This window comes from Choloepus didactylus, chromosome 6 (genome assembly GCF_015220235.1).
Source record: "Choloepus didactylus isolate mChoDid1 chromosome 6, mChoDid1.pri, whole genome shotgun sequence".
Classification (NCBI taxonomy): domain Eukaryota; kingdom Metazoa; phylum Chordata; class Mammalia; order Pilosa; family Megalonychidae; genus Choloepus; species Choloepus didactylus.
This window is the reverse complement of record NC_051312.1, coordinates 127,490,280-127,503,072: the sequence shown is the minus strand read 5'-3', so window position 1 is coordinate 127,503,072 and position 12,793 is coordinate 127,490,280. Positions and strand designations below refer to the sequence as shown.

The window sequence follows — 12,793 nt, the reverse complement described above, 5'->3', positions numbered from 1 at the left end:
GTTCCATTTTCTTCAATGTTTTGAAAGAGTTTGAGTAAGATTGGTGTCAGTTCTTTCTGGAAAGTTTGGTAGAATTCCCCTGTGAAGCCATCTGGCCCTGGGCATTTATTTGTGGGAAGATTTTTGATGACTGATTGGATCTCTTTGCTTGTGATGGGTTGGTTGAGGTCTTCTATTTCTTCTCTGGTCAGTCTAGGTTGTTCATATGTTTCCAGGAAATTGTCCATTTCCTCTACATTATCCAGTTTGTTGCCATACAGTTGTTCATAGTATCCTCTTATAATTTTTTTAATTTCTTCAGGATCTGCAGTTATGTCACCTTTTTCATTCATTATTTTGTTTATATGGGTCTTCTCTCTTTTTGATTTTGTCAGTCTAGCTAGGGGCTTGTCAATCTTGTTGATCTTCTCAAAAAACCAACTTTTGGTGATATTTATCCTCTCTATTGTTTTTTTGTTCTCTATGTCATTTATTTCTGCTTTAATCCTTGTTATTTCTTTTCTTCTACTTGGTTTAGGATTGGTTTGCTGTTCATTTTCTAGCTTTTTCAGTTGATCCATTAGTTCTTTGATTTTGGCTTTCTTCCTTTTTAATATATGCGTTTAGTGCTATAAATTTCCCCCTTAGCACTGCTTTTGCTGCATCCCATAGGTTTTGGTATGTTGTGTTCTCATTTCATTCGTCTCTATATATTTAGCAATTTCTCTTGCTATTTCTTCTTTAACCCACTGATTGTTTAGGAGTGTGTTGTTTAACCTCCAGGTATTTGTGAATTTTCTAAGTCTCTGATGGTTATTGACTTCTAATTGTATTCCATTGTGGTCAGAGAATGTGCTTTGAATAATTTCAATCTTTTTAAATTTATTGAGGCTTGTTTTATGTCCCAGCATATGATCTATTCTGGAGAAAGTTCCATGAGCACTAGAAAAGTATGTGTATCCTGGTGATTTGGGATGTAATGTCCTGTATATGTCTGTTAAATCTAATTCATTTATCAGATTGTTTAGGTTTTCAATTTCCTTATTGGTCTTCTGTCTGGTTGATCTATCTATAGGAGAGAGTGATGTGTTGAAGTCTCCCACAATTATTGTGGAAACATCCATTGCTTCCTTTAGTTTTGCCAGTGTTTCTCTCATGTATTTTGTGGCACCTTGATTGGGTGCATAGACATTTACGATTGTTATTTCTTCTTGCTGAATTGCCCCTTTTATTAGTATGTAGTGGCCTTCTTTGTCTCTCAAAACATCCCTGCATTTGAAGTCTATTTTATCTGAGATTAATATTGCTACACCTGCTTTCTTTTGGCTGTAGCTTGCATGAAATATTTTTTTCCATCCTTTCACTTTCAGTTTCTTTGTGTCCCTGTGTCTAAGATGAGTCTCTTGTATGCAACATATTGATGGTTCATTTTTTTTGATCCATTCTGCGAATCTATATCTTTTAATTGGGGAGTTTAATCCATTTACATTTAACGTTATAACCATGAAGGCATTTCTTGAATCAGCCATCTTATCCTTTGGTTTATGTTTGTCATATTTTTCCCCTCTGTCTATTAATATCCTTTATTGTACCCATACCGAATCTCTTTAGCACTGAACCTTTCTCCAAGTCTCTCTGTCCTTTCTTTGTTTCTCTGTCTGTAGGGCTCCCTTTAGTATCTCCAGTAGGGCAGGTCTCTTCTTAGCAAATTCTCTCAGCATTTGTTTGTCTGTGAAAAATTTAAGCTCTCCCTCAAATTTGAAGGAGAGCTTTGCTGGATAAAGTATTCTTGGCTGGAAATTTTTCTCACTCAGAATTTTAAATATATCGTGCCACTGCCTTCTCGCCTCCATGGTGGCTGCTGAGTAGTCACTACTTAGTCTTACGCTGTTTCCTTTGTATGTGGTGAATTGCTTTTCTCTTGCTGCTTTCAGAACTTGCTCCTTCTCTTCTGTGTTTGACAGTGTGATCAGTATATGTCTTGGAGTGGGTTTATTTGGATTTATTCTATTTGGAGTTCGCTGAGCATTTATGATTTGTGTATTTATGTTGTTTAGAAGATTTGGGAAGTTTTCCCCAACAATTTCTTTGAATACTCTTCCTAGACCTTTACCCTTTTCTTCCCCTTCTGGGACACCAATGAGTCTTATATTTGGACGTTTCATATTATCTATCATATCCCTGAGGTCCATTTCGATTTTTTCAATTTTTTCCCCATTCTTTCTTTTATGCTTTCATTTTCCATTCTGTCATCTTCGAGGTCACTGATTCGTTGTTCAACTTCCTCTAGTCTTGTACTATGAGTGTCCAGAATCTTTTTAATTTGGTCAACAGTTTCTTTATTTCCATAAGATCATCCATTTTTTTTATTTAGTCTTGCAATGTCTTCTTTATGCTCTTCTAGGGTCTTCTTGATTTCCTTTGTCTCCCGTACTATGGTCTCATTGTTCATCTTTAGTTCTTTGAGTAGCTGCTCTAGGTGCTGTGTCTCTTCTGGTCTTTTGATTTGGGTGCTTGGGCTTGGGTTATCCATATCGTCTGGTTTTTTCATATGCTGTATAATTTTCTGTTGTTTTTGGCCTCGTGGCATTTGCTGAACTTGATAGGGTTCTTTTAGGATTTGTAGACCAATTGAAGTCCTTATCTCTAATTTATCAGATCTGCAGCTTCGTGGAGTACACTTTCTCTAACTAACCAGCAGGTGGCGTCCACGAACCACCTGTTCTCCACAAGCCAGTTCTCCCCTGCTTAGCCTTTTTGGTGAGTGGGGGAGTGAGTCTTGTGGGGTCCAATTGGTGTACCAAGCTTGCGTGTGTAGTTGGTGTTGCCTGCCCTGTATATGGGGCGTGTTTCTGGGCAGTCAGGGAGGGGGGGGGTGGCTCTAACAATCAAATCTCCCTGGTGATCCTAGAGTTTTAAGGCTGCTGCAATAGTCTAATCCTTCAGTTCAGTCCTGCCACAGTTTGTCTCTGCCACTGACCCACAAGTCCTTGGTATTGGCGTATGGCTCCTGAGACTTGCAAGTGGGCCCCTCTTCCAGGCCGTGCACCCCCTGGTCCTCTGTTGAGGGATGACTGTGCTATGTCACAGGTGAGTGCCATCCCCCCAGAGCAGTTCTGGGCTGCTGGGCTGTGTAGGGAGGCTCCCAGTCTGCTGAAATGATGGCTGATTGGGGCTTTGTTAATTCACACTGCTCTACCTTCCCAACTCTGGGACAATCAGCTGAAGTTGCAGGGAAGGCTAATGTCCACGCCCAGTTTTGTGGTGTGTGCCTGTTATTTGAAGCACTTCCGTCACACTGGGTTGTCTGGGGCAGTTCTGGGCTATGGGGCTGGCAATGGGCAGGAGTGTTTCCTGTCCACCAGGATGATGGCTGTGAGCGGACACCCCCCTTTTCTTGGGAAGTTGTGGTGTTTAGTGAATTTTCTCAGCCACTGGATTATTGCGTTTTGTCTCAGAGCTCTCCTAGTTCTGCTCTTGACTTGACCTGCCCAAATTGCAGGTCTTTGAAGCTTACTGTATTGGGCTTCTTAGAGTAATTGTTTTAGAAAAAGAAAAAAGGTTTAAAAAAAAAAAAAAAAAAAAAAGGGCCCTCCTCAGAGATCTAATGGGTTATTGAAATGCTAAGAGACAAAGCAACCAGGGCCATTAAGGAAAGGTCCACAGGGCAGAGAGATCAGCTTTTCTTCGGGATTTGCATATGCGCCTCAGGGCCTGGGCTCCGGCCTGAGCTCTGCCCTTCCCCCTTCTATGTTCACCAGAACTCCAAAAATCCTCCGCTTTTATTTTGGAGTTTTTCGTGTTGTTTTTTTTTCTATGCCTGTCTCCTCTCTGCTGGGCTGGCTGCTCTCAGATTCTCTGGTGTCTGGTCTCCGTCTATCTATGGTTGGAGTTTGGATCAGCAGAATGAGTTTCCGATAAGGGCTGCCACTGCAGTTCTCCCTTCTCCTTCCCAGAGCTGACAGCCCCTCCTCCCACGGGACTGAGCCTGGCAGGGAGGGGCGCGGGTCCCCTGGCCGCAAAAACTTACAGATTTCACTGATCTCAGCAGTTCCACGTTTTCATGAGTGTTGTATGAAGTATGCCCAAAGTCAGATTGCTCTGTGGTGTCCAGTCCACGCAGTTCCTGGCTTTCTACCTACTTTCCTGGAGGAGTAACTAAAACATACAGCTCACCAGTCTGCCATCTTGCCCCGCCTCGGATTTTCTTTTGAGTGTCTTGGCAATGACACTGAGAAAATGCTGTATATCTTCGCTTTGGCTCTATGACGCCGACTTACAATGATTCTGAGCATCCCTCTCACTACTTTCACCACTACTGAATATGGTGATTTGGAGCTGTATGTACCCCAGGAAAACATGTTCTTAAACTCAATCCATTCCTGTGGGTGTGAACCCATTGTAAGTAGGACCTTTTGATGAAGTTTCTTCAGTTAAGGTGTGGCCCACCACAATCAGGATCGGTCTTAATCCTATTACTGGAGTCCTTTATAAGCAGAATAAAATTCAGACAGAGAGAGAGAAAGCCATGAGATGAAAGAAGCTGAGGTCAAAGGAACCCCTTTGCTGCCATGTGCAATGCTATGTGACAAAAGAGCCCTGAATTAAGGATCACTGGCAGCCAGCCCCAGAACACCAGTCTTTGGGAAGAAAGCCTTGCCTTGATGAGACCTGATTTGGACTTTTTCCTAGCCTCAAAATCGCGAGCTAAAAAATTCCCATTGTTAAGCCAACTCACTGCATTGGTGCTTGCTTGAGCTCCCAAGGAAATGAAAACACTGGATCAGGAAAGTTTTCCACTTTCATGACTCTACTCAGTGTCTAAAAATACCCCTTTGTGAAGCTCCTTTTTCTAAGATTCATGCTCTCATTACAGCATGATTTGCTTCTGGTTTGAGGAAGTGCCATATAATAAGCCCACTCTTGAGGGAGACTTACACTGTGCTCAGTATTAGTTGCAGAGGATGTCTGATTGAACATATTAAAACCTCATACCAGTAAAGAACATCTCTGAGATGTTGCTTTGCTCATTACATATTTTTCTTGTAGAACTCTTTAGTTTATATTCTTTGATGTTAAAATTCTGATTCCTGTTTGACATTTACAAAGATTAAATCTATTATATTCTCTAAATTACTGGTCTCTTCTTCCTTCCCTCAGCAAATGAATTATGTATAATTCTTTCAATAAAGAGATACTCAGCTAAAGAGCTCTCTTGAAGGTGGCACAACTAAAAAGCAAATTAGTTTTATAATTCCAAAGAATTAGCTGACTATTCATTTATTATAATGTTTTTAGGCTACTTCAGAACTCTCCAAGGAAGAATAATGGCCCAGTATAGTGCTACATGGTTTCCTTTATACACAGAGTAAGCCATTTAGTCTTGACAGACTCAATTGTTTTTGATTTTCTGCCACGGATATCCATCACTGTAATAGTAGTTATGATTAACAGCCTTTTGTCCACTAACCAAAAGCATTTATAATGTATACCTGGAAAATATTCCAAAATGGAGGATAGTGCTAAAAGTTTTTAAAAAGTTCAACAACTGAAAAATCAATATCAATTGGAGAGAAAGGATTATAAAGGCATTCTTAGGAGAGATGGAAAATTTTTTCATTTTCATTGATTTTAAGGAGAAAGTAGAATAATAAACCTTGAAAAGAGAATTAGTGGGAAATGTTTTTTCCCATTCTAAGCTGGCAATTTTACCTGGAATTTATATATTAATGTATGTGTTTAAAACATGGAGAAGATTCTTTTAAATTAGATAGATATTTGTAGATGTTTTATTAGTTCAAAAGGTACCCTCCACCCATTTATGTTCTGCCATCAAGCTAAAAATTCTAGAATGGTGATGGCAGCAATGCAGAAATAGTACCATAGACTTAAAAACACAGTAGAATCCAAAAATAGATTCTGTGTTTCAATAATCACAGGGAGTCTCATTTCCTCCCATCATATACTGACCCCAGAGACAAAAGCAAAACTCAAAAGAGAGGTGAAATGCTAAAATGGTCTTAAAGCAGGCTTGCAAACAAATTTTGGGAGCATTCTTGCAAAAATTATCAGTCTTGAAAACTTTGCCAAATGGATATATGTGGAAAAGGCTAAACAAAATTGAAATATCATTATAGAGAGCATTCATTCACTCATTAATGAATTCAACTAACAAATATTTTTTGAGTTGCAATAACTAGTAAGGCACAGGTTTAGCAAATTTGACATGACCTCTGCTCTCATAGAGAAAAAGAGAATTAACATTAGTTGAAGGCAAACTATGGCCAGGGGTTTACACATCTTACATCAACTCTGTGAGGCATATTTTTATCATTCCTTCTTCACTATGGGAAGAAGCTGAGCCTCTCAAGGGTTCAAAAGGTTGCTTAAGGCTATAGCTTCCAAACCCATCTTCTTGTCTCCAAAGTCAATCACTACACTATGGTGCCCATTATCTAGCAGGAAAGACAGACACATACACCATTGCCTACAATATAGATCAGAGACTCTGATAAATATTATCAGTGAGGTATATGTGACTTGCTATGGGAGCACAGAGAAGGGAGCTATTTATTCTGCTAGTCTCTAGGTAATCTCTGGGAAGGAGCTGGCATTTGAGCTAGGCCTTGAATGCAAGTAGAGACCTGAAAGCACATTGTGTATTGAAGAAACAATTTATAGTCAAACAGGCCTAGGAAGAGTTTTTCTCACCCTTGTATTCATACTACAATTTTGAATTTTAGAATATTTGGCAGCATATTCTGAAGGGATTAAAACACTCCAAATCAGCAATCCTTACAAGTCTATTACTGGGTTAATCACATGGGCTTTGGAGTTAGGCTACTGGGGTTTGATTCTAGGCTCTGCAGATATGGGAACTTTGGAAAATCATTTAAGTCTTGTTTGGCAAGATGGGGATAATTATCATGGGGCTATTTTAATGAGTGTATGAGTTGACAAACGTAAATTGCTTAGCTTGGTATACAGCACATAGGATGCACTCAATAAATTGTTATCAATAATACATCGTAACAACATATTTTTGGAGATTACATATATATATATATATATATATAGTACATATATAAATATACATATAAAAAATATAATATATATATATTTAAAAGCATCCGGTACTGCAGGATTCTATTAGTTGTCCTTCTGCACCAGTGCACTTTTCTTCATTGTTTGAAGAGACTATACAGGATTGACTAAGTTTTCCTATATAATCACAAGGCAGAGTTTTAGTAAATTTCTCTTTCTTTCCTGCTGGCTTGCTGATTTGTTGGGCCTCCTATCTTCTACTCTCAACAGATAAAACCTCCTGTAATGCACTGCAGACCCATTGCAGGACTCAAAGTGGCTCCATGTACAATTTGGCAGATATCACAGAATAATGTGGATGTTTAGTTGCAGCAAAAATATTTTACCCTTGTGTTACTTCTGTAGCACATATGGGCAGGGGTTCACAGTGTGCTTTGGCCTAGTGGTTGAGAACCTACTGTACAGAGAAAGCCCTGTTGAGGGTGAGGGAGCAGGGAGAGGGGAAAGAGGAGAGTGGTAGGAGAGGCAGCTGGTTAGATTATGGTCAGATTATAATGAACCTGAATGCATTGCTGAAGTATTTGGTCTTGATCCTGCAGGAAATGGGGAGCCATGGAAAGAAACGAAAGCAGAAGAGCAACATAATCAGATTTGGGTATTAGGAAGATAACTTGTGGCAATATAGAAGATTGCTTTGCTTATTATAACTCTGATTTACTCTATACATCCTTCAAAACTCAGCTCCTTTGGGATGGCTTTTTGACCCTTTAAATTTGATTTTGATTTCTCTCAATATATTCCCATAGTATTATGTGCATACATTTTTAATAATACTGTATCATAATTATTGATTTTAATTGATTGTCTCCCCTCCCAGACTGTATAACCCTTGAGATCAGGAACCACATCTTATATTTGTATACCCAGCATCCAAGTACAGTACTTGGAATATAGTAGTTTCTCAATAAGGATATGTGGAATTAATTAACTAATAAATAGAAAACCCAAGGCATGAAACCAATTCTAAGACTATTAATACAACAATCCATTAGCAGCACATCCACCTGTATCTCACGTCATATTGTCTTATTGTTTGACAAAAGCTGATAAAATTGGTAACCTCTAACCTTTTATTTCTATTCCCTTCCTAAAATGAAATAAATGAAAATGACATTCTAAAAATATGGTAGAAGTTGACTTTTATTGATTTTTACTTCACTGAAAATTAGGCTCCCCTCTGCCAATAAAGTTCTGGCCTAAATATACAGTGTATAATACACTAAAGAGAGAAGAAAATGCTAATGTTCCAAATCATCTAATTTGTTTGAAGGAATCACCAGTAGTCCATAAAGTGAATTAATGTGATCAGCAAACTCAAATGCATTGTTCTGTGATTTATGCAGAATTCCCGATAAACCTTACAGAGTTTGCCAATATGTCCAATGATTAAAGACATTAGGCCAAAATGGATCCTCTATCTTTGCTTTTGTAGTACAGGAACAGTTACAGGAATAGCATTATCCATGACAAAACAAAATGCTTCCATAAATCACTGTTTTAATTGCTGAGTTAAAGGCTGTGCCTCAATCATGAAAAGCAAGCAAGAAATGCTGCCCCAAAGAGAGGTCTTCAGTTGATTTGATGCTACCAATGTGTTTAATTTCAACCTTTAGTCAAAATGGTTCTAAATGACAAATGCATTCCTCTGACTATTTAGTTTTGACCTATTAAGACAGTAAATTCTATTTGATTTTTCTTAGTTCTTACAAATTCCTGTTCTTGGAAGGCTGTTTATGGTTTTGGGACTTATTGGATGGAAAGTGTGTGAATCTGTCTTTCCTTTCCCCATTTTCCTCTGATTCTGTTGTTCCTATACATCTTTGGGCTTCTGCAGAGACTGAGAAAAGCCAAAAGGTTAAACCTCCAAGTAAGCACTTGCTAGCCATTTGCAAGGAGTTATAAATCCTAACATAACTGGGATTAGCTCATAGGAGGTCTCAGAACCCTGTATCCTGATACCAAGTCATTCAGAGACTCCTTGCTCTTCCAGTAAAGAGTTTATAGGTTTGAAAGCATTCCCATGGGATTGAAAGTGATACCAGGAGGCTTTGGGGCATTCAAAATTTCTATAGGAAGGAAGGAAAGAAATTAGTAGAATTATTTTTTTTTTGAGCCAGAATACTTTCAGCAACCTTATTAATATTTGCAGTTTTTGTTCACAAAACACATATATTAGAAGATCGTTACCATAATCTGTTGATGCAGGCAAAGCAGGTACTGTAGTTCTCATTTTAAAGAAGAGGAAATTGAAACTCAGAGAGACTCAAGTAATTAAAAGAGCTGTTACTCAAATCTAGGTGTTTTCCACTCAATATTATGCTCTCCCAACTATACCCAGTTGCCGGTTTTAAATGTTGGCATCATCTTCACAGACCCGATTCTTAGTTAATAAATCAGTAAGACTATCTATATAGATTTGGCTGCCAATTATGTGCTTGTTGTGACTAATTTGTTACATTACTACTCTATAGTTATTTATGAATGAAAACTGAAATTTGTAGTTTATTTCCTAATGTAGAAAAAGTTATATCTAGAAATCTAAGTATTAGTTTGGAACTATTCTCTAAATGCAGACATAAAAACCAATAATAGAAATTCTTAATCTTCAATTAAAATTCTAATAAAGATTTTCCCAATTGCTCAAGCTGACACACCAGAAGTAGGAAATTTTCATATACATGTGGTAAGAAAAGATTATTAGGATTATTTAGGAAATTTTATGAAAATCCAGATGACCTGAAATATTGGCCTACCTTTTGGAGATATTTTGCTTTCTCCTCAGATGCCTGTATTTTTAGGGCTTCTGCAATGATGTCTCTATTTTCTAAAGGAAATAAAGTCAAATTCAATCTGAAATTGTTTTGTCATGATTTTACAATAATATGGATGTAAAATTAGGTAAGAGTTAAAGGTAATAGACTAGGAGAATAAACACAAATACGTTCTGTGCCTTGAAAATTTACAAACCAGATTCATAAATAATTGGAGACTGAATTAATTAGCTAAAGCTACAGGAACCTCTAATCTCTTTAGAAGATGAGTAAACCTGAGTCCAGAGACAAGGAGAGGTCTCTAAAGAGAACATATCTGCAGTATCAGAGATTCCAACTTCTACATTCCTATTCAATGTGTTATAGAAATGTAGGCATCATCCTTCAGATACATAGAGCAGTCCCTGAGGCAGGGTCTCAGTGTGCAATTCAGACTGTCATCTCAAAGTGAAAATGTATCCTTATTACTTATTTTCTGAAGAACTTAGGAGTCAGGGATGTTGATAGGCATAAAACTTGGTACTTACTGGTATTCTCAGGAGAAAAAGGCTGGAAGTGACATTTCTCTAAAAAATACAAAAGGGAAGTAAATCATTGGAAACGATCATGGCATTAAAGATATCTGAACTTTTTATGCACCCAAAAATCGCATAAAAACAACGTTCATATCTTGGGATTCACTAAGGGCTTGCGGGTTAGGGAACTTGGTTCCTAATATTGAAGATGCTTTCAACTTTCTCTAGGGATTTCATGTTTGCACTCAAATAACTAAACTATTTTTTCATATCCTTTCAACCAGCATATAAAATTTCCCCAGATTATTCTACACTGTTTAGCCAAATAGATGCCATAATTTAAGGGATACTTTAAGAGGCAATAAAGATACCACTGATCTTTTTCAATTGGAAGGATTGCTGGGAAGGTTCAGCAACTATTTGTATTGTATTTTAAACATACGGAATGAAAGATTATTTTAGAATTAGATTCTGCAGTTCCTGTTGGAAAGGGATCTGGTATACCCCACGCTGGTTCTGGAGGAAGTAAAAATCACCGACCGGAAGCAGCTACTCACCGGCCACACTGCTCCCAGAGGGCCCCGCCACCCGCAGACGCTGCCTGCTGTCTCTGGACAGCACCAACTGAGATTCGTTAGGAGGATACATCGACGCCGAAATCCAGAACTGTTTGGCCAGGATTACGTCCTGTTCCGAGGAGCCGGAAAACACCAGGAGTCCCTGGAGGGGTGTTTCGTGGGACTCTAGGCTACTATTAGTGCTGGGCCCGGAATCCATGGCAACTCGGGACGCTTCTCCCAGCTCCCTCTCCCCCACCCCAGCCCCGCCCCTCCGGGAACCGCCGAGGCGGTAACCACCACCGCCGAAGCCCTTAGTTTCCGCCGTTGGTGTTGGGGTCTAGTGCGCGCTCGTGGTAGATCTGAAGCCCACTTCTGCTGTGATCACAAGCTTCAGAACCAGATCAAACCTTGAATATGGAAGCGTCGGAACAGCAACCTTGGGGCGTGTCCTGTCCTGTTGGAGTCAGTGGGAGAGTACTTCAGCCCCCTTGTATCTTCTAGCTCATCACCCCTCCCCTCGCCCGAAATCTAAATAAACCCTTAGCCCCACTGCACCAATTCTTTCTTCCAATCTAGACTGCCTCGGTTTAGCAACCCCTACCGGGAAGTTCTGGGCCTGCGTTGGTTGAAGAATTCCATAAGGCAGCTAAGATCCTAGCCTATGCGAGTTAGAAGTCTGAATTGGGCCTGTGGGTACCCAGGTGTATAGTATTTGTGATACATTTTTGCCCCCAAATACTTTTAAGAGGAATCTTATAAGTTTGATTTAGATTCTAACTGCATTTACTAATCATTCCCACTAAAAACTGCCTGGAGTGTAACAGGTGTAAAAGGCTACTACAAGAAGGGATGTATCTAATGAGTGGAATGAATCCCTTCATGAAAAATTAAGAAAAAATCAGTTAATGTAGTCTTATAAAAATATTAACAAGTATGTGTGAATAGCTTTCTCAAGATATTAATCTAGGAACAATTTAACCATGTAAGTAACAGAAAATTTTAATTACTGGCAGGAACTGAGATGGACAGCATAAAGCCAGTTTAGAAAAGGAAATGGACACGTAGTGATAATCATAATTTGTCTCTATGGCACTTTACTCTTTCAAAGTATAATTAACAATATAGTCTCAAAAAGAAAGTTCAAAAGTTGATGATCACAAATCTATATAATGAATTATCAGCTAAGGAAAAAATTCTATTTACCAATATGTTAAGTCATCTAAATTTTTGTCGTTAAAAGCATGAAATATTGAAAAAATATAACATATGAAATACTTTGCATACTTAGCAGCTAAAATGTTGATTTCTCTCTTGGCTTAACTATTGATAAATAGGTAATGGATAATATTAGCATATACCAGTCCCCCCAACCTCTCATCAGCGTGTTTGCTGATGTACAGGCAGCTCACTTGGATGGACTCTTAAATCTTTTTACCTGGCCGTGTGGTTAGTGATTGGTACTAATAGCAATCAGCTAACTACACTGCCTAGTAACCAGACTCACAGAAAAAGTTATTTCCATTACCAATTGCAGTCTCAAAGTGATGCCCCCATACGTTGTGATTGGCAAATCATTGGTTAAGTTGTAGTTCACTTTAGTTGCCGGCTTGAATACCTTACTTAATAATGAAAAATAGGCACAATGAATCTCAGCATACAGCATTAAATGTTATATAGCGGGTTCCTCCAAGCAATTTAAATGTCTTTATATAAATATCACAAAGCCATTTACATTCCAGAAATTGCGCTTTCCTTATATAAGATTGCACGAACTAACTTTTACTGATCGAGATAGCTAACTCGTACTTTGACACCGTGCTAGCGGAGCAGCGCTATGCGGGACAAATGCTGACGCATCAAATCT

General features: G+C 38.6%; 1 protein-coding gene across 3 annotated transcripts in view; it reads right to left on the bottom strand.

Moving 5' to 3' along the window:
- Positions 1-12,793, bottom strand: part of HOATZ (HOATZ cilia and flagella associated protein) — a 46,011-nt gene that overhangs the window by 30,340 nt on the left and 2,878 nt on the right. For all 3 annotated transcript variants that reach the window (XR_005217560.1, XM_037841385.1, XM_037841388.1), the window contains exons 2-4: positions 10,927-11,383; positions 10,382-10,420; positions 9,837-9,907 (exon numbers count right to left, since the gene is read on the bottom strand). Coding sequence is in view for 2 of the 3 variants with exons in the window: in XM_037841385.1 (XP_037697313.1) it covers positions 9,837-9,907; positions 10,382-10,420; positions 10,927-11,146 (330 nt within the window). In the remaining variant the exon portion in view is untranslated. The remainder of the gene's footprint in view (positions 1-9,836; positions 9,908-10,381; positions 10,421-10,926; positions 11,384-12,793) is intronic.